The sequence below is a fragment of the Neopelma chrysocephalum genome, unplaced genomic scaffold, assembly GCF_003984885.1.
Source record: "Neopelma chrysocephalum unplaced genomic scaffold, ASM398488v2 Primary Assembly neopelma1_73b, whole genome shotgun sequence".
In the NCBI taxonomy this organism is placed as follows: Eukaryota; Metazoa; Chordata; class Aves; order Passeriformes; family Pipridae; genus Neopelma; species Neopelma chrysocephalum.
In genome coordinates this window covers 5,037,320-5,057,604 of record NW_020897734.1, presented here as the reverse complement: position 1 = coordinate 5,057,604, position 20,285 = coordinate 5,037,320, and the positions used below count along the sequence as shown (strand labels likewise).

The 20,285-nt window shown below is 57.6% G+C and overlaps 1 protein-coding gene across 2 annotated transcripts; it reads right to left on the bottom strand.

Annotated features, from left to right (window-relative positions):
* Positions 1-405: 405 nt before the first annotated feature.
* Positions 406-12,242, bottom strand: XKRX (XK related X-linked). Of its 2 annotated transcripts, none has more exons than XM_027687224.1 (4): positions 12,115-12,242; positions 4,932-5,090; positions 2,604-2,863; positions 406-1,766 (listed from the first exon to the last, which is right to left on the bottom strand). In XM_027687224.1, exons 1-4 carry the CDS (start codon positions 12,225-12,227, stop codon positions 1,021-1,023), a joined length of 1,278 nt encoding a protein of 425 aa, XP_027543025.1. In that variant the 5' UTR covers positions 12,228-12,242; the 3' UTR covers positions 406-1,020. The 2 variants fall into 2 exon arrangements, with proteins under 2 accessions (XP_027543025.1, XP_027543024.1); XM_027687223.1 differs by lacking the exon at positions 12,115-12,242 and adding an exon at positions 11,792-12,108 and having other exon boundaries at positions 4,932-5,301.
* Positions 12,243-20,285: the final 8,043 nt, after the last annotated feature.

Here is a 20,285-nt window from a genome sequence, read left to right as displayed (position 1 = left end):
TTTTGCCAGCCACCTTTCCCCTCTTGCCTGCCCTCCACCGGAGGCCCCAAGCTCTGCAGTGCCCAGCACTCCAGCTGGGAACAGCAGTCAGTGCTGGGGCCCTGAGCCTGGAGGAACAGGTTGGACAGGATTGCTCTTTGCTGGCATGCTGGTTTCTCCTGGCCCCCAGCCATGGCCACGCTGACGGAAGTGCAGGGTGAGGCCAGCCCCCATCTCACCGTGCTCCCAAATCTTACCAGCTCCACTGAGGGTTTTTCCCCCCATCCCCATATGCCCCGCGGGGGCAGCCCCGTTTCAGTGCCCATGAACATGAGAGTTATGTGGACAGCAGGTGTGTGCATGCATGCCAACCCTGGCGGGACAGTCCCCACCCTCTGCGTGAGTCACTGCCAGCACCCAGACACGCAGCCACAGCAAAGTTTCTTTACTGCTTAAAACAGTCCCAATGGCACCCCTGGCCCAAAGTCACAGTCTGCATCCTAGCAGCAGGTGGGGGTGTAGGGGCACCCCAGGGGCTGTGCACTGCACAGCAGCCAGCTTGCAGCAGCAGGTGGTTTGGGCACCCCACAAGTCCTTGAATCGTAGAATCACAGAATAGTTTGGATTGGGAGGGACCTCTAAGGGCCACCTAGTCCAATTCCCCTGCCATCAGCAGGGATATCTTCACCTAGACCAGGTTGCTCAGAGCCCCATCCAACCTGGCCTTGAATATGTTCAGGAATGAGATGTCCACCCTCTCTCTGGGCAACCTGTGCCAGTGCCTCACCACTCTCATTGTAAAAAACTCCTTTCTTGTATCAAATCCAAATCAACCGTCCTTCATGTTCATATGCACGGTTCTGGGCAGGTGAGCACATTCCTGTCCCCCTGCCACTGTGAAGACACACTGGGACTGGCTGCCACTGCAGGACCAGGCAGTGCCTGGCTCATGCTGCGAGCATCCTCTGACTGCTGGTGCAGCCCAGTGCTGCCCATCCCCATGCCTGCAGTCAGCCGGAAGAGATGGGTGCTAGCTGTGCCTCAGACAATGCTGTGCCTCACACCGGGCTCAAAGGGTGCCTCGAGGCACAGTGGGGTCCCTGGTGGGTGCCGGTGGCAGCAGACACAGTGCAGGAAGTCGGCGACGTTGTGCCGGAAGAGCTGGCGGCAGGGGTGCAGGTACTGGAAGAAGAGGAGCATGAAGTAGATGCCCAGGCAGTAGCCAAGGAGCAGCTGCACTACCAGCAGTGGGGTGCAGACGTTCTCATAGACGTCTGTTTTGAAGAAGTACCAGAGGATGACGAGGGCCGTGTTCTCGGCCAGCCGGGCCACGTAGTACACGGCCAGGCGGCCCCAGTTCTGCGACTTGTCGATGAGGTCCCGGTCGGCCAGTTTGAGCTGCACGGCCGACCAGCAGAACATGTTGATGCTGGCATAGAGGAGGGTGAAGGCGCAAAGCACCACCACTGTGCCTACATGGCTGAAGTTCTTCTCGATGTTGTCGGGCAGGTGGGTGCCGCTGCGCCAGAACTGCACCCAGGGCAGGAAGAAGACCACCAGCAGGTTGGCCAGGGCAATGGGGATGATCCAGTGCTTGAAGACGGTGCTGAAGAGTACAAGAACGGCCACACGGGTGGAGATCTCCAAGCTGCGCCACAGCACGATGCAGAGGAAGGCCAGTGGCCGCAGCTGGACCTTGTAGTCATCGTACTTGACCTGGATGGCCAGGATGTTGCAGACGAGCGCTCCGTAGGTGACCGACACCAGGCAGATGGCCATGAGGACGGCTGCAGAGGGAGAGAGCAGGGGAGTCAGGCAGCATCAGGGACTGCTCTGTGTGTCCAGCCTCTCTGCTGCCTGAGGTGCAAAGCCTGGGGTGCCAGCTCCATGTGGGAAACATGGGGTGCCAATCCTGGGTGAGAAGTGCGGGGTGCCAAACCCTGGGGCTCACAGCAGGAGGCTCAGTGTGAGCATTGCTGGCTCAGCTCATGGCTGGTGGTGACAGTCCCCATGATGAGGTGACTTTGAGGGGAGCTGCTGGCAGCAGGAGGTTCTGCCTGGCTTGGTAGCATGCAGAAGTGGGAGTTAAAAGCTTGCTCTGGCACATCCACCCCCAAGCACATAAACATCCTGGGAGCTCACAAGGGAGCCTGGGAGTGGGAGTGCTGGGCTAGGAGCTCCAGCTGTTGGGAAAGGTACAGAAACAGATCCAGTGGAAGGACTGTAGGGAAACCAGAGGCTGTAGCTAGATAGAAAAAAACTAATGGAGACTGGAGCAGGCTGGGACAGGCACCTGACATTTTTATGGGACAGGGCACCGAGGGGATGGCACGGCTCCGTAGGGAAGATACCCACAAGCATTGGGGCTGGGAGCAGAGCCTGGCACCTCAGCCATGGCCAACTCCTCCCACTGTCTTCATCCTCACTGCAAGCCGAAAAGCAGAGAGCTGATGAGTGCCCAACCTCTGTGGGTTGTGCTCCGCATTTAGGGGAGTCCAGTGGCAGTTGTGATCCCAGAAACAACTGCTTGGACTGCTTGGATGCCACATTGGCGCACACAGCTAAGGAGCTGGCACTGTGCCCTGGTGGGGTTCCTAGGGAGCTCACGTGCCAGGCACCCTTACCTCGGGCAACAGGGACGTACTTCTCCAAGACACTGATGTAGAGCTGGACGGTGAGCTGCGGGGTGGAGCCCAGGAAGGCCTGGATGACAGCCATGCGTTTGAAAGCGTTGCGGTGCGTGGCCAGCCGGCGCTCCGAGTGTCCCACCTCCTGCTCCATCTCCACCTCGTAGCCTTTCTGCAGCCACCGCTTGCGGGTGATGGTGACGTAGGGCTCCTCCTCCTTCCCTGACTTGCAGTACACCAGCAGGGCCTCCATGCACCTGTGGAGACATAGGAGCTGTCACCCCACCAGCTGCCACCCTGCCAGCCCCCCTGCTGGCCCCCAGCCCCACTCCTGGCACGTCTAGCAGACTCTTTCCTGGTGCTGGCCAGACCCTCCTCCTGCTGAGTGCAGCCCAACTGATTTGGGCAGCTGTCCAGCAGTGCTGTGGGCAGTTCCTGGTCCTGGGATGGCAAGACAATGGCAGAGTCACACCAGGATCATGAAGGTGCCTGGTGGCTGCTCCTCTGCTCCAGCACTCTGGATGAATCATATGAGGCAGAGGGGCAACAGTTGCCCCAGCGAGGGCAACTCATGAGGTGAAACAGCTGCTGCAAGAGGTGCAGCATCCAGGGTACAGAAACAGTGGCTCTGCTGGGAGCTACAGCTACAGGAAGGTGTTAATTGCCTTTGGGCTCTGTTTTCCCAACTGGCAAAAACCTCTTCCTCTAAGCAGAGGGAACAGAAACTCTGATATTGTCTTTGATCTCTGCTCTTGAGCAGAAGAAGGCTTCCACGCTTCCTTCTTGGTGGGGACAGCAGGAAGGGGAGCGTGGGGTGAAGCCGTGTGTGACATGGGCAGATAAGACAGCGCTTCCGCAGGCCCTGTTCTGCGGGGCATCCTCACGTGTGGGTGAGGATGTGACTTTCTCCTGTGCTGCTCCTCACTGCAAGGGCAGGGGGATCCCCAGCCCCTCCCCACACAGCCATGGGGTGGATGTGCATGGCAAGAGGTGATCAGCAGAGGAGGATTCATCCGACAGGCTTGGCTCGTGCCTGGGGACTAGCTAGCCCTGGGACCAACAGGATATCATTATTTATGAGCGCTCATTAGAGCAGCAGAAATTTATCTGCATCAGACCCAAATGGAATGAGGTTTTTGGATAAATTCTCTCGGCAGATCAGGCCAGCACACGTGGCTCATTGCAAACTCGAATGGGAAAATGGTTTCATCCCAAAGGCCCGGCTTCAAGGGCAGTCCCAGCTGGCTCCTAGTGCCCTGCCAGACCTTCTCAGCAGGCTGGGTTCCACCTCCGGCCCGAGCAGACGGCTGAGGCAGTCTACCCCGGGCGGCTCCGGCTGGCTCTTGCAAGCAGCCAAGCTCCACCATAACCGTCTCAGACAGCCTCGGTCGGTGTGGTGAGACCCACGACACCACCATGGGCCACCGCGGGCTGGCAGCACGGAGGTGAGACCCCCCAGCAACCTCTGAAGATGGGATGTGGTGACGAGAACACCTCCGGCACTCTGCTTGTTTCCGGTGATGGAGGAAGTGGGGTGCCACCGTGTTTTTGCAGTTCTGTGGGCCCTGAAGAGTGGCTCCTGGCCCACCCTTGGAGATGGCAGCTCTGCCTTGCCTCCTGCTTTACATTCTCACCGAGAAGGGTGGCCAGGGTGACAGCAGCCCAGGAAGTACTGCAGCATTCCCAAGGAATGAGAGATCAGCACATCTCCAACTTGTGCAATATCCACCCCCTCACTCCCGTCTTCCCAACATGGTCCAGTGGCCCACAGTTCCCATGCCAGCCCCACCCCTGTACCCAGGTCCTCTCCTCCATGTCCCATGATCCCACCTGTTCCAGGTCTGGGGACCTTCTTTGAGGGTGCTCCTATTCACCCCCGAGCACCCAGCCAGGATTCCCATCTGTGCTCCCAGCAAGGAGATGACAAACTCCAGACACTGGGAGAGCCTCTGGTGGCAGCCAGGACTCTGCGAGGTGCCTTTCCAGCAGCTGGGATGCAACAGGCTGGCAGAGCCACGTCCTGCCCGGAGAGGGGTCCAGCAGGCAGGAGCACCCGTTCCACCACTAGAGAGGGAGGGGCGAGCAGGGGACCCCCTTGAGCCAGGAGCAGCAGCAGCTCCGGGGAGGAGGGACGAGGAGCCGGCAGGAGCAGCTCCGGGCACATTGGACAGATGGTTGCTGACAGGCGGTCCGCGGGGCGCCCGTCCTGCTCGGCACCGGTTCCTGCTCTCATCCGGTGCCCGCGGACGTGCCGGGGGTCTCCGTGTACCTGCCGGGGGTCCGCGCATTCGTGCGGGGGGTCCCTGCGCCCCCAGCTGTGCTCACCTGATAACGGGGCCAAACTGGAGCAGGTGCATGAGCAGAATGAGGGGGCGGTCGCGGCTGAGGTCGCGGTGCACGAAGGTGAGGGTGAGCTGCACCAGGACGGAGGGGCAGATCACGAAGAAGATGGTGAGCGCCAGCCAGAAGCGGTCGTCGGAGTGGCTGTAGGAGAGGCAGAGCACGGTGGCCGCCGCCCCCTCCCCGCAGAACAGCGCCGTCGAGAAGACGATGCCGAGCGGCAGCTTCGCCCGCGACGGGGCGGCGGCGGGCGGGCGGTCCCCGCTCGGGCGGTCCCCGCTCGGGCTGTCCATCGCGGCCCCGGCCCGGCCCGGCCCGGCCCGGGCGCTCAGCCCCGCCGCGGCGCCATCCCGGGCTGCAGCGGAGGGAAGAGCGGCGCTGCGGGGCGGGACGGGCCGGGGCGGGGCTCCCCCGCCGCACCGAGCCCCGACGGGCGGCAGCGCACCGGCACCGCTCCGGCACCACCCAGGCGGGCCCCGACCCTCCAGCCAGGGCTCCCCCCTCCAGGTATCCCAGCCCCACCCTGTCCCCCAACCTCCTGCGCTGGGATCCCCTGCAACTGCTGTACCCTGGTCCCCATCAGGCGTGGAGCCCCTTGCCCCAGGACATCCCCACCTGTGCCCCTGCCCCAACAGCCTTGCCTTTGACAGGGATCTTCTACCGAGGACTCCTTGTCTCTGCAGGGAAACCCCACCCCAAGACACCCCCAACATGGCCAGGAACCCCCTGCCCCCGCAGCACCCACCCTGGGACTCCCATTCCCCCAGCTACAGCCCTGTCAACCCCCATGCTACAACCTGCATGTGCTCTGGGGTCTCTGGGGTCTCTGGGGTCCTCCTCAGGACCTCTCAGTCAAATCCTGGCCCAATCATGTCCTGGCAGCTACCAACACCCCAAGGTGCAGTAACATGGAGGGTCCCTCCAGGGGAGAATTGTCAGGCAGCTCCAGGGACAGCAGGGTCCCACTGTGGGGCAGGAGGGGATGCCAGTGTGGGTGCCAGCCCTGCCTGCATCAGCCAGCTGCCAAAGAGCTGCCTGTACCCACTGCTGCCTCAGATCTGGGGCCTGACCCCAGCTCTGGGGCCTGACCCAAGCTCCAGCCCTGAGAAGGGTATGTGGGGCCAGGCCAGGGCACCCACCAGCCTGTGGCCCTGTGCCATGTGGGGCAGCATGTGGGAGGAAGGGTATTACCAAGGGAGGGAGCATTTTGGTATCTCGCAAGCCAAGCTGTGGCAGGGACACCCCTTCAGGTCCGGCAGGCAGCTGGAGTCTGTATCAAGATTTGGGTTGGATGTTACAGGGGAGATGTGGCTCCTGTATCCTGAACGCTGCTGCCTCCAGGTAAGATGTAGTGAAGACCACCTTGGCCTACAGGTGAGCAGCAACTGCTTTTCCCATCACCTCCAAGGATCCTGCCTTCAAAGTGATGGGTTATACGGACTTGCTGACAGAGCCAAACCTCCCATCGCTGAGCCCACCACTCACATCCCTCTTGTCTGTCCCACCTTGGTCACCTGTACAGTGGTGGGAACACAGGGCTGTGTGGGCTGCTCCCCACCTCGATGGGCATGGTTGTCCCTGCTCTGCCCAACACACACAGTGCCCCCAGCACCAGCCCTGCCAACCTTCTCCCCATGAGCAGCAGTGTGGACACAGGCAGGGATGCACACCTGATGTTTTGCTCAAGCACCCACTGCCTGCCAGATGGAAGAGATGGGACAAGGCAAAGAGTATTTGACATTGGTTAGTTTTTCCTGGTTTAGGCAGACCAGGAGATTTTAGGTAACTTTTAAAAGCCACTTAGTGCTAATCCCTCAGCAGCCAGGCCAGCTCACAAGGAGATGCCTGTGCTAGCAGCAGAGAAACTGTGTCCACTCACCTTCCCCACATAAGCCAAAAGCACAAACCCCCTCAAACCCCATGCACAAGAGTTTTTCCCATTTTACCAGGCTGGAAGCATTACCAGGGCTTTTGGTCTTATCAGCAGCAGAGCTGGGAATAAAACCGCCTGAGGCCTTGGAGGCTGTGTCTCCCCCAACAGCAATTCCCACACAGAAGCAATCCCTGTCCCTGCAGCTGCTCATTGCTTTCCTTCCAAGGATGGACGGCTGCTTCAGGAAACCACAAACCCCATGAGCTCATGGGGACTGGCCTGACCAGCAGGGACGGGAGATCTACGTGACAGCTCAGTTCTGGCATGATAGTTACATATTTTCAAGCTGTTTTTGGAAAACAGCCTCTCCAAAAAAAACCTCCAGCAGGGCAGAGTGTGAAGGGATGTGTCTAAAACACAGGAGCCTGCCACCAGCCAGAGGCCAGCTGGGGTGGGAGCTGTGCACAGCAGCAGCTATGCCCAGCTGGGTGCTCAGCCAGTGGTGGCACATCATGCGGTGCTGCCAGCTGCACCCACAGCTCTGTATGAGCAGCAGGAGCAATGCGCCCTTTGTACCATTTATGAAACTTCCACTTACCCAAATTAAAAGCATTCCCCAGGAGCCTGGCAGGTCACCAAGCCCTCAGCTGAGCAACGCCTGCGCTTCGACTCATCATATTTTTAATTTCCCCTGCTTCATGATGAAATACTTAAGAGCAGTTGTTTAAGCAGGCAAGAATTCCAGTCCTGTATCCATAAACCCCAGCAGCCATCAAGAGGAATGGAGAGACAAAGCGTCACAGCACTTCCCATACCAGTTATTATCCTATTTTCTGACCCAAGCACGAAGAGGCAGCGGGCTGTTCACGTCATGAGTCACCTCTGCAGCCTGACCCCACCTGTCCACAGCTCAGCACTGTAAACAGCGGATAGGCCATAAAAGTGATCTGTGTCACAGATAGCATCAGCCAGGGATCCTGTCCCACTGCCCCGCCACTCCCTGTCCCTGCCAGCTCCACGCCTGCACCTCTACCTGCGAGCCCAGCAGGGCTGGGGCTGCACAGACACTCTGGGACACAACTGGCACAGAGCAACTGCCTGACCCAGGGCTGTCACAAGCCAGCAGGGCACTGGGGATGTCCTACCCCATTGTTCCTATGCTCAGTGGCTGGATCCTGGGTGGCTGCTGTCTGACCCTTGTTCTGAGTCCTCCCAGGAGCAGAACAGCCCCTGGGCTGGCGGAGATGAAGTGATGTGGAATCATAGAATATGCTGAGTTGGAAGGGACCCACTATGATCATCAAGTCCAACTACTGGCCCTGCACAGGACAGCCCCAAGAGTCACACCATGTGACTAAGAATGTTGTCCGAATGCTTCTTGAGCTCTGTCAGGCCTGGTGCTGTGACCACTTCCCTGAGAAGCCTGTTCCAACGCCTGACCACTTTGTGGGTGAAGAACCTTTTCCTGATATCTAACCTAAACCTACCCTGATGCAGCTTCATGCCATTTAGTGACATCCAAGATGATGTGAAACTGCCCTGGAAGTGCCCATGAGGATATAACTCAAGGTACCAAACAGAGGGGGACTGTGCTGGCTTCTCATCTGCCTGTATCACCAATAGAGCAGCAGCAGGATGAGGACAGCGATTGTCCCCCTGTACCGGGCACTGATGAGGCCGCACCTCAAATCCCATGTTCAGTTTTGGGCGCCTCACTTCAAGTAAGACATTGAGGGACTGGAGCATGTCCAGAGAAGGGCAACAAAGCTGGTGAAGGGTCTAGAGGGTAAGCGTGATGAAGAGAGGCTGAGGGAGCTGGGGGGACTCCACCTGGAGAAAAGAGGGCTCAGGGGAGCCCTTATTGCTCTCCACAACTACCTGAAAGGAGGTTGTAGCCAGGTGGGGGTCACTCTCTTTCCCAAGTAACAAGCTACAGGACAAGAGGAAATGGCCTCAAGTTGTAGCGGAGAAGGTTTGGATTGGATACAAGGAAACAAATATTCACTCAAAGGATGGTCAGAGGTTGGAACAGACTCCCCAGGGAAGTGGTGGAGTCACCATCCCTGAAAGTGCTCTAGGTGTGGCACTTGGGGATATGGTTTAATGGTAAACTTTACAGTGCTGGGTTAATTGTTATACTCGATGATCTTAGAGGATCTTCCCAGCCTTAATGATTCTGTGGTTCTATGATGTCTAGGACCACTTAGGAAATCGAGGAGTTTAGGTGGGGTGCCTGTTACTTCTGTTACAGAAGCTCCTAGAAGCTCGTGTTTTTTCCAGACCTCACTGTCAGGAGCTGGAACAGGAGAAAAAGGCAGAGGGAAGGAGAAACCAATTTTCCCTGCACAAGAGTGGCACAGTGTCACCTGAGTCCCTTTCCCATGTTTTTCTGCAGGCATCAGCATTCAGGAGTCTACCTGTGAATGCCCAAGGCACCGGCTGGAGTCCTACCACCATGTGTAGATGTCAATTCTCCTGTCTCCACAAGTGTCTGCCCTGCCTTGGAGAGCTTCCCAGCTTCATTAATATCTTAATCCCAGCCTTTATTATTTTTTTTAATCCCAGTGTTCACACAACACGCTTTGCACAAAGGGCAGTGGCTGTGGTGGCCACCCGCTGTGGGAAATGCAGGGTTTGCTGTGCAGCTTTTCCAACCCCTTGGATGCCTGAGGATGTGCCAGGGCATTTGGGTGCAGGATTGTGGATGTGGGGTGGGAACAGGCTCCTTCACCAGCTCTCACTCTCGAAATAGCCGTGTCTGCTTTACACATGCCTGTCTGGTGGCTCAGCTCCTGTAAAAGGCGAAGAGAAAAGCTGTTTGGAAAAGGCAGGGAGCTCTGAGCCAGAGCTCTTAAAGAGCCCAGGTGGGGAGAGCTGCCAGCATGCTGCCCAGGCTCTCCTCTCCTCACTGCACTAGGACCTGGAGCAGATATCGCTGCCAGGGTGCTTGTTGGGACATGCCAAGAGCACGCTGCTGCCTTTCCAAATATAGCCCTGCACACAGAGGTGGAGGCAGCTGCTCAGGGTGTGGGGATGGCCAAGCTTCCCTGCTTCAGATCTGAAACCACCTCAGGAACACGATCTGTGCAGGGGATTAAACATTCAGCTGGTGCCGTGTGGGGCAATGGTGGGAATGTGTTGATCTCCAAAACACCCAGTGTGCTGGATGAAGTGGAAATCAAAAAATGTCCCCCTGCTTGACATGCTGTGAGCAAGGGACACAGTTGTGTCCCCCTCAGTGCAGCCACTCCATCCTGACTAACAGGGCTGGGAGATTCTGAGGAATCCAGGAGCTAGGAATGTTTTACTTAGTTTGGAAATAGCTTTGCAAATGACTGGTTTCCACGGGCTAAACTGTTTGGATTTTACATTGCTTTCTCAGTAGCCCAGCTGTATTTTTTCCTGCCCCAGCAGTCTGTGGAATAGTTTCTGGTTGGGGAAATATTTATTCCATTCCCTTCATCATGTGACTGCTTTTACCGCTTCAGTTCCTCACCCAGCTTCGGTCCCTGATCCTCCTGGGAGAAAAACAGATGCTTGTGCTGAGGACCTCATCTCTCTAAATCTCACTGGAAGCTGTGCTGAGCCCACTGGGATCCAGACACTGGACTCCATGCTGCCAGAGCCAGGATGCCTGCCTGCAGAGCATGGGCCATGTCACTGCTGCCTCATGGCTTCAATTCTTTAACAAGAAAGCAGAGTTACCTTTGGGTGCATTTATAGGTCTTTGCAATAAATACATATTTTGAAGTCATGCCTCCTTGGCTACAGTCCCAGCTCAGGCAGCAGGTAATGCTGTAACACTAAACCAGGCAGGAAGGGTTAAAATTACCTTTAATTGACTGATTCCCCCCCGGTCCCCTCTGCTGTAAGAGTATACAGCCCTGACAGGGTTATAACCCAGCCAGGCTGCTCCTGTGCCTGCCCAGGCATTCCGGCAGGCAGGAGGATTGGTTTACACTCCCCTATTCCCCATGCAAGAAAGCAGCAGGAGCACTGTAATGCTCTCAGCAAAACTGTTGTAGGAGCCCAGATAGGGCTTGTAGCCATCACAGAGGCTTCCTAGAGCTGTGTATATGGCACAGGAGCAAGCTGGCAGCTTGTCTTGCAGCAGGGAGCAGAGCAAAGAGAGTGCTCAAATCCAAACTTCTCCCAGGAATTTGTGTGTGCTTTGGCTGGGAAGCACCCCGCCAGGAATTGGGTGAAGAGCAAACAGCTCCCTGCACATTTCCTGCTTGCTTCTGCATCTGACACAGGGTGATGGTACTGGTGTGGGAGAGCAAAGAATGCTCTGGAAAAACAATCTCCCTTACCCAAAATAGCTTGTGGAATGGTTGCTGGCAGAGGGATGCAAACCATCCATGCTCCTTGGTACTACGCCAGCAAACCTGCCTGGTGCCCCAATTCCTCACCAACAGGTCTCCATGTCACAGGCTGTAATTATCTTGTGTTCCCAGCCTGACTGTGGGGTGTTTGCCTGTAATTAGCTCTTGGGATTTAGGAGCTGGTATGATCCGGGGTTATCGTTAGTCACCAGTGCCGTGCTGGGATTTAAAGGGACAATGCGGTTGTTTGCATATCTACCACCTCAGTGTGCTGTCAGACAGCACGTTAAATAGAAAGACTAGTCTCTCCTCAAAGCCTATGAGTGACCTTGCCCCCCACAGATCCCTTTCTAGGCAGAGTTGATGCAGTTCCAAGTAAAGCAGAACAGCTTGCTAATATTTCCACTGTGACTTTTTGGTCTTTACCATCACCTCGTCTCTGGTGTCACCCCAGCTCAAGGCCCTCGGTAAAGGCTGTGGTCAGCCCCTATAAGCCGCTATAGCTCTGCACTGCCCATCATGTTCCCTTGCAAACCATCATTCCCCATGTGAAAGCTTCCCAGCCATCCCCCCCGCTCTGCCTTTTGCCCCAGGGGTGTCAAGCAGGGTTCCCAGTGCGCCCAGTGCCGGCTCGGGCACGTACTCACGGGGTCTAGGGAAGCCGAGGCAGGGCAGCCCGCCAGCCCGCGTCCATCTGCGCTTCTCCGCGGTCCCTGTGCTTTCGTCTCATTCCCTCGCCTGCGACACTCCAGCAGGCAGAAATAGCCCCAAAGCACGTGCCACCTTCTGGGGAGCGATGCCAGGGGCCAGGCAGCCCCAGCACCTCGGGCACAGCCCCCACTCAGGGGCTCCTGATGGCACCAGAGTGTCCAGCCCAGCACCGTGCCGGGGCACAGTCCGGGCATAGCGCTGGTGAGGAACATCTTCATTTATCCACCAAGATAATAAATTCTGCCTTGGAGTTTCTCACCTGGCAACAGTCACCAAGGAAACGAGAATGGCTGCTGCGGGTCCCCACTGGTGCTGCCTGGGGGGTCCCCATGGCCCTGGCAGAGGGTCTCCAGCTGCACCCTGTCTGGTCATCTGTGTGGGCGAAGGGCCAGTCACTCACTTGTAACCCGAGCCCAGGCACAGCAGAACGCCCATCGATGCAGGCTTGGCCTTTGCACCAGCTCTCCAGAGCCGAGTGTGGGTTTCATCAGGTTTGGGGTGGATTTTGAGGTTTTCTTGGCTGTTGATCCCAGTGTGTGTGCATTGGAAAGAGTGAACTGGAGCTGCCTCAGGCTTCTGGGGCTTTTCCCTGTCCCTGGCACTGGTTCGGTCTGGGATTTTGGACATTTGTGTTAAAAGCAGTAGTACCCCAAGTGCTCAGAGATCTCTGGAAATCCATTGTTATCAGAGGGAGATGAGTTCTTGCTACCTTTCAGGATTCCAAGCCACTGCCTCCAGGGTTGCCTGACACATGGCACTTCCCTATTTATAGCAACTGTGGTCATGCCTCCTCCCATCCCCTGCCAGGCTGTCCACTAGCAGTGCCACCCCTAAGCTCAGAGGCAGGCATCGTCTTCCAACAAGTAATTTCAGATCTGGTACAGCTAATTCTGCAAAAAGCATCCCAGTCCCATGCTACCTGCAAACCTGGCTCTGACACTGGTCCCTGCAGTTGCTGGCACAGGCACAGAAGCAACCAGGAAAGGCCGTCAGGCTGGGGACAGGGTTCTGTCCCTGGGCCAGGCTAGGGTAGCTGATGTGCAGCCACTGCCACGCCATCAGCAGCACAGGGGTGACCAGTCACCCCAAATATGGCAGGTGGCTGTGGTATGGGAACAGAAATTTCCTCCGTCAACCATTAACTACACATGGCTCCCTGCCCCACCATTAACTACACATGGCTCCCTGCCCACGGCACTGCTCTGGGGCACCTCCCTTGCCTAGGGCAGGTGCTGAGCTTCCCAACAGCACGTGGTGCTGGAGAGAGGTGCATAGGGCTGTGCCCATCCCAGGCCTGCACCCCTGGGGCCATCCTGGATGCGAGGCAGCATCTGAGCATCTTTGGCTCATGGGTGGGATTTAGCTGGTCAAGGTAGTGCTGCTGGCACCGGGTGGTTTAGCATGGACCAATGTGAGACAGTGGGCTTCCTGTTTGCTCCACAGTAAGGCTTTTGAAGGCTCTCCTTGTCCCTCTGGACACCGCTTCCCCTACCCAGAGCTCCTGCAGCTCAGACATCCTTGTGTGATTTCTTCTCCTCCACATGCAACAGCGGCAGCATGCCAGGGAGGGGAGCTCCTGCTGGGAAAAGCACCAGGAAACCTGAGAAGCAAGATAAGAGCTTCAGAGTTACAGATCAAGGAGCTGAGGCATTTTTCCTCCACCATTGTCTGAGGGTCTCCACCACCTCCCTGCTCCCAGCCAGGCTCCTGATGGGGCTGGCCACTGTTTCTGTCCCAAGCGGCAAAGGACCAGCTGCCACTCAGGGGGCATTCACAGCTCATTAGGGCATGAAATACAAGCAGTGAGCAGTGATGTCCCCCAGCCCGGCTCAGAGTGGGCCCTGGGGGGGGCAGCAGTTCTGTGCACACCATGAAGCGGATGATCCTTGCAGGGGCTGCAGAGAAACATCCACGTGGGGATTAGGCAGCAAGGAGCTGGGGACGCTGTTCCTTAGAGGAGGAATTAATTCAGCTGGAAACCTCACATCAGACGATGTCCCCACCACAAGCCGTTTACACCAGCGATGGAAGCACGAGGCTGCCCAGCACCATGGGGGTGCAGTGGGGTGGGTGATGCAGTGCCCAGTGCAGCAGGCAGCCCCACGACACACAACGTCCCAGCAGCCACTGGCCTGGGCCGACCCACCAGGATTAAAGGGCCTGCGGGAGTAAGTAATTTAAATCCAGATTAGATTTAAGCAGCTGCTACGCAAAGGGGATGTGAGCAGGGGTCGCACTGTGGGGACGAGCAGGTGAGAGGCTGACTGGCACCCCTGTGATGCAAGGGGCTGTCAGGGCAGGGTCTGTCCAGCAGGTCCATGCCCATGAGGTATTGCCCAGAGGGACGGATTTTATCCCCGGGTTTGGCTTGTGCGTACCAGGCTGGAGGCAGCAGTGTTGGGCCGTGAGACTGGGCATCCTGGGATGAGATGCTCCCAGCCATGGGGAGAGAGCACAGGCAGGAGGAGGAAGCACACGGATGCTCCGGGCTGCTCACTGAGTAGGTGCCGAAGAGAGGCCATCCCTCCACAAGGGTTGCAGACCATGTTCCACCTCTTCTCCCACTGCTGGTCGTGGCTGCAGGCCATACAGGAGCCCATCAGGTAAGTCACTGTGCCTGCTCCTCGGGACTCCCAGGGGGCATAACATTTACCTGTGTGTTTACCAGTGGTGAGGGCACCAGTGCAGTAACAGGGTGAGAGTGGAGCCCATTGCAGGAACTGCCCCCAAACTGCTGAGCAAGGCACACAAGTGTGTCCTTGCTGTCCCTTGAGCAGGCAGGAGCTGGCAGGCAGGGGAGCAGGCTGGGCAGGGGTGCACATGCAGGGAATGCTCCCAGCAGGATGTCCCCTGTGCAAAGTCAGCAGCTCCCCAGGAAAGATGGGGAGGGTGCACTGAAACACTGCTGTGTCTGTGTGTGTTGGGAGATCCAGGCTAATTACCCCGGGACAGCACTGCAAGGGGGTTTATAGTCCTCTCCCTCAAGAGAGGAGACCTTACCTGTCGAAATGCTGGAGGTGGAGCCATGCCACCCACACAGCCTGGTCTGTATGTTTAAGGAAGAAAACTATACTGCAAATGACTACTGTGGCTTGTCAACAAGAGGGAAGACTTTCTCTGTGTGCTCTGGTGGAGCACATTGCTGGAGACCAAGTAGGACTGTTTGGCAACAGGAGAAACCACCTGAGTCCAGGCAGAAGCTTGTAAAAATGTCCTTGCTACCTCTCCCTAGTTGTGTATACTCATAACTTACTGCCAAGGAAGGAGTAATCATTGACAGCATATAAGGAAGAATCATTTTGGCCTGTGCACACCATTACTTAATCCTATATGATATGTAAATAAGTTCTTGCCATAGGAAGCACCTTGAAGGCTCTGCATAGTGGCTGTCCCACAGTGTTGGGGTGGCTCCAGGCACTTGTGCCTTCCCTCACCCTCTCCCAGGCACCAGAGCCCATCCCTGCCCTTGCCCCCAGCTCAGCCAGAGCCTGTGTCACTGTCCTGTACCTCTCCTGGCTGAAGTGCAGCTGCTGTGGGCAGGGTCTCTTGTCTGGGAGCCTGGGGCCCTGCAGTGGTCACCACTCTCCAGGGAGTACAACCTTTCTCTCGGATGCTCAGCTGCTGTTGTCGCTCTGCAGAAAGGTGACCCTCCTTGTCGTGGGGCTGGACAATGCAGGGAAAACCTCTGTCATCACGGACATAGAGAAAGGTGAGGAGCAGCACCAGAGCCGGCCTCAGCTGGAGGCAGCAGCTTTATAGTCCTTTGCAACCAAGTGTCCAAGACTCCTAAAATACAGCCGCTGTTCTGGGGAAGTGTGCAAGGCACCAGCTGTGCCGCGGGCAGCTCTGGGAGTGGGAGCAGGGATGCGGCTGGGGGAGGAGGAGGCACATGCCGCAGGGAAGCTCCCGGACTCCCCTGCCAGCTCTCTGCCCTCTCCCCACACACAGCGCTGGCCGGGGAGGTGCTGCCCGACGCACAGCCCGGCCAGACCCGCCTGCGGGTGGACAGGTTCGAGGTGACGCTGGTGGATCTGCCCGGGGGGCAGCGATCCCGCAGTTCCTGGCGCAGCCACTACAGCGGGGCCCACGGGCTCCTCTTCGTCCTGGACTCCAGTGACCTGGCGCGGATGGAAGAGGCCCGCAAGGTCCTGAGTCGCGTCCTGAGCCATCCCGACATCTCCGGGAAGCCTCTCTTACTGTAAGGCTGGTCAGCGGGATGTGACCTTTGGGGTTTGAGGTGAGGGGGGTGAGTGGTAACCTGTTGCTGGGGTTGTGGGTTGCGTGCACGGGCTGCTGCGGGGGCGTGGCGTCCGGGGAGCTGTCGAGGGGTGCTGGGACATGAGGACCACAGTGGCACTTGGGAGGTGGGAGCATCCCTGGAGAGGAGATGAGGAGGGGGCTCCAGTGCCAGGCAAGGGCTGGGGCAACGCTTCACCTAATCTCAGCCAAATCGGGAGAAAGCACCCAACCTCCCCCGCCGTCGCACAGCGAGGCGCCCAGAGGCCGGGGTGACGGCCGCGCTCCGCTCTCCCCATGCCCCAGGCTGGCCAACAAGCAAGACTCGGCGGCCGCGCTGCTGCCCTGCGAGGTGATCGAGCGGCTGTGCCTGGAGCGGCTGGTCAACGAGAATCGCTCTCCCTGCCGCATCGTGAGTGCGGGGCTGGCCCCGCTCCCCGCTCCCCGCTCCCGCTCCCTGCGGAGCTGCGCTCCCCGGGCTGACCCCCCGCCTGCCCGCAGGAGCCCTGTGTCGCCAAGCGGGGCCCCCCCGCAGGCCCGGTCCGTGCCACCCTGCTGGGCCTGCGCTGGCTCCTCCGCGCCGCCACCGCCCCGGCCCCGCCGCCCGCCGAACCCGCACCGCCCGCCCCGAGGGCCGCCCGCGCCCGCCGGCCCGCCCGCAGGTGCGTGAGGGGCTCCGCGGGTGCGTGTCCCCTTCCCCGTCCTCCTCCCCACAGCGCTCGACCTCAACCCCAGCGTGCTCTCGCCCCAGGGACCGGCCGCCCCCAGGGGAGGATGCTCGAGAAGGTGCGGGGAAGAACGGGGACAACCGGCCGCTGCGCCCCGTCTGCCGCCTCCTGCCCCTGGTGAGGGAGTCTGACTCCAGGGGTGGGACGGGGTGGAAGGGGGGCTCCTCCGCTTTCCTCTCATCCTCCTTACCCTGTCCAGGAGGAGAGCGCTAAGGGCCCCAGGAGGAGGAAGAAGAAGGTAAAGGTGAAAAAGAAGGGCTTGGGGCAGCCGAGCCCAGCTGAGGAGCCGGAGGGACCAGGAGAAGGGGGTGACAGCCACGCGGGAGCCACTGGGGGGCTGCTGCTCCCCAACAGGGTCGGGCAGGAGGAACCTGTGCCCACCAGGATGGCCACACCCCACCCAGGTGAGAGGGGGCTATGGGGGGCTGCCAGCACTGCTGGCACCAGCATGTCAGGACCCCCAGAGCCACCCCACAGGTAGGGTTTGGAGCCTGGTAATACAGCAGAATGCTGGACCACGGGTCCCCGCCACCCCCAATAGCTTTGCTTGCAGACCAGCAGAGTGCAGAGCAAGGTCACAGGAGTCTGAAGGGGAAGAGGAGAGACATCTCTGAGCACCTCCATAAGGAATGGTGCACTGAAGCAATGAAGGACTGCAGACCCGCCACCAACAGTCCTCTCGTTTGGTTCGGTGACAAAAACATCCTTGCTCAGGTGTGGTGCCTGAAATTTTGTGTTTCTCTGTCCAGTGCAGGGCATGAAAAAGAAAAAGAAGAAGAAAATCAAGAATAAAATTAAGTCGCAGGAATCTTCTGTGGAGCAGCAGCATGAGGAGGTCTCAAGCACCTTTGGTTGGTATTTCCCAGGACAGATTTTGCTGAAAGCATCAAGGAGCCTGGCCTGCTGGCAATAGGGTGTGAGCTGTGTAGGGACACTTGGCCACGGGGTGCTTGGTGTGGGGACATGGGCACAAGCAAGTGCTGCTGCAGGACAAGGTGGTGGCTGTTGGGGAGGCAGATGCTGCTGCCTCCATTGTGAGGTGGAATGAGTGCACTGTGCTGGAGGCTGGGGTGTCCTTGCAGCTCTCACTCAGCACAAGGTGCCAGGTGGGTCCCGGAGCTGGCCCCTGGTCAGTGCCCGACTGCTTCCCTTCCTTGCAGACTTGTACCGCCGGGCGATGCTGGCTCTGAAGATGAGGCAGGAGCAGAGGAAGCAGCCATCTGCCATCACCCCCTGAGCAGGGAAGGCACAAACTGGGGGATGGGTGGTCCTAGAGGACCCAACCTGCAGTGGCAGTGGGATCCCAGACTGAAGTGGCAGTGGGATTCATGCAGGGCTGCTGGGGTGCTTTTCCAGGGCTGGCAGTCCTGGGCAATAGATTCTGGGGCATGAACAGCAGCATTGTCCTTGGCGTGGCTTGGAAACAGGGCATTTGCAGGGACGAGCCAAAAGTCCCTTTGTAAGATGCTTCTCTGGCAGCTGGGCTGCAAACCCATCTGAAAAGGGAATAGCCAGCCACTTGCTGACCCCTGTTAGTATTCTGTGGAAGACTCCATCTAAACCCAGATTAGCCTGTGGAAGAGAGGAAGATCAGAGCAAACATCTCAGGGGAAAAAACCTTCATCTTGAATTGACCTATGTCCCAGGAAAGCTGTCTTCACAGGTCAGGGGCTGACTTGGCCTGTCAATCAGTCCCTGCCTACTGCCTGGAACAGTCTCATTTCCCAGTGGTGAAGATGGGAGGGCAGTCCCAGGTGATCTGCTGGAGACCTTCACTCAGCCCACAGCCACATCTGGCAGTGCTGTCAGGACTCCCCTCACATGGTGAAGGAGGGTTATGCCTGTGTTTGTGCGTCCAGCAGCCTGTCAGTGAAAGTTTAAGTTCAATGGCAACTGGTGGTGGAGGCTGCTGGAAGCTCCTTCCCCAAGATCGTTCTTCCCGATGCTGCCATCCTCCCAGGAGGGACAGTGGTGACCTGCAGGAAAATCAAAATCCTCCCATGTCACTGGCAGCCTGGCACCCTACAGCCCCAGGCAGTCACTGCTCTGTGCTCATCTCAGCTCTGAGACAGGACAACAAGCAACATTTGCATCCCAACACAACCCATCTGTGACACAAGCCTGTCACAGGGACTGAGCTGTGCCAGAGGACTGAGCTTGTGCTGCCTGGCTCCAGTTGGGTGTATGTGCTGAGAAACCAATCCTCAGTCCTGGAAACACTTTATGTGAAGTCAGGAGTGGGACGGTTTTCTCTTAACACCTGCAAGAGCGTTAGGACTTGAACTGTGCATTAGTCACCTCTTTTCCCATGATTACTGATTAACAGGCCTTTGTGGTCCACGGGGAAGGAAAATCACTGAAGCCCCTGGAAGGGCTGAGAAGGGAAGAGAAACTGTAGCTACACTGCCTTGCCTGCCTGCTATAAAGTTTTATCTAACTTTGCTGGATTCAACTGTCAGAGACTAAAAGGATTCACTGTAAATAAACTGTAAATAACAAGAGCACAAATTAATATTGGCCTGTAAATACATCACTTTTAGTAACCCCCTTGTCTCTGTCTGGTGGAATTCCCTGCGATGTCGGTGCTGTGGGCAGGAATGTGCAGAAGGGACCTGCACCCGTGGAGCCCCTTCTCCTGGGATGGGTCAGGACCATGGGTGCCCCCAGGGGGCCAGTCCAGGCTGCCAGCCAGGTTCTTCCTGCCAGGCTCACAAATCTCCACAGGATTATTGGGAAAGGAACATTAAAAATCTATCCCCTCTAACAGCCCCTTCTCACACACCCAATGGGTCTGGGAGGAGGCCAAGCACTCCCAAACAGCTGGAATCCCAAAACAGCCCATGGCCCACTCGCTGTGGCTCCAGAACCATGTGGGGAGTGGGAGCTGAGCGGGTTTGGGACCGTCTGGCACAGACGGTTGCAGCCAGCTCCCTCTGGTGATTCCCGCAGCTCCCGGCACTGCAGCTCCTCGGCACGGGCAGCGGCAGCCAGGCAGGGACACAGCCCTGTGTGACACCCACAGCCAGAGAGGATGGCCAGCGAGGCAAGTCCAAAGGCAGAACTGGCCAAACTGGTGCTGCCAAGTAGCTGAAGGAAGCTTTCCCTGAGAGCCAGCTGTAAGAAACCATTAAGGTTGATCTAACATGTTTCCCCTGACATAACGATCTCCAGCCTGTGCTGCAGACAGGCAGTTAAAATATATTTTGGAATCAAACCTCCTTATCCTGGTGCTTCCATGGGTGGAGAGCAGCTAATCCCTACTACAACCAGGAGTCAATCCTGGTCTGCACCAACCAGGAATATGACTTTTATCTTCTTTAGAAAGTGAGCAGCAACAACTCCACGTTAAAAGCGATCTATCTCAAAATATCTGAGAAATATCTCAGAAATGAGATGTGATCAAAGATAAATCAAAATACATTAGTTAATGGCTAATCCATGCCACTGGATAATTGTTTAGGCTGCT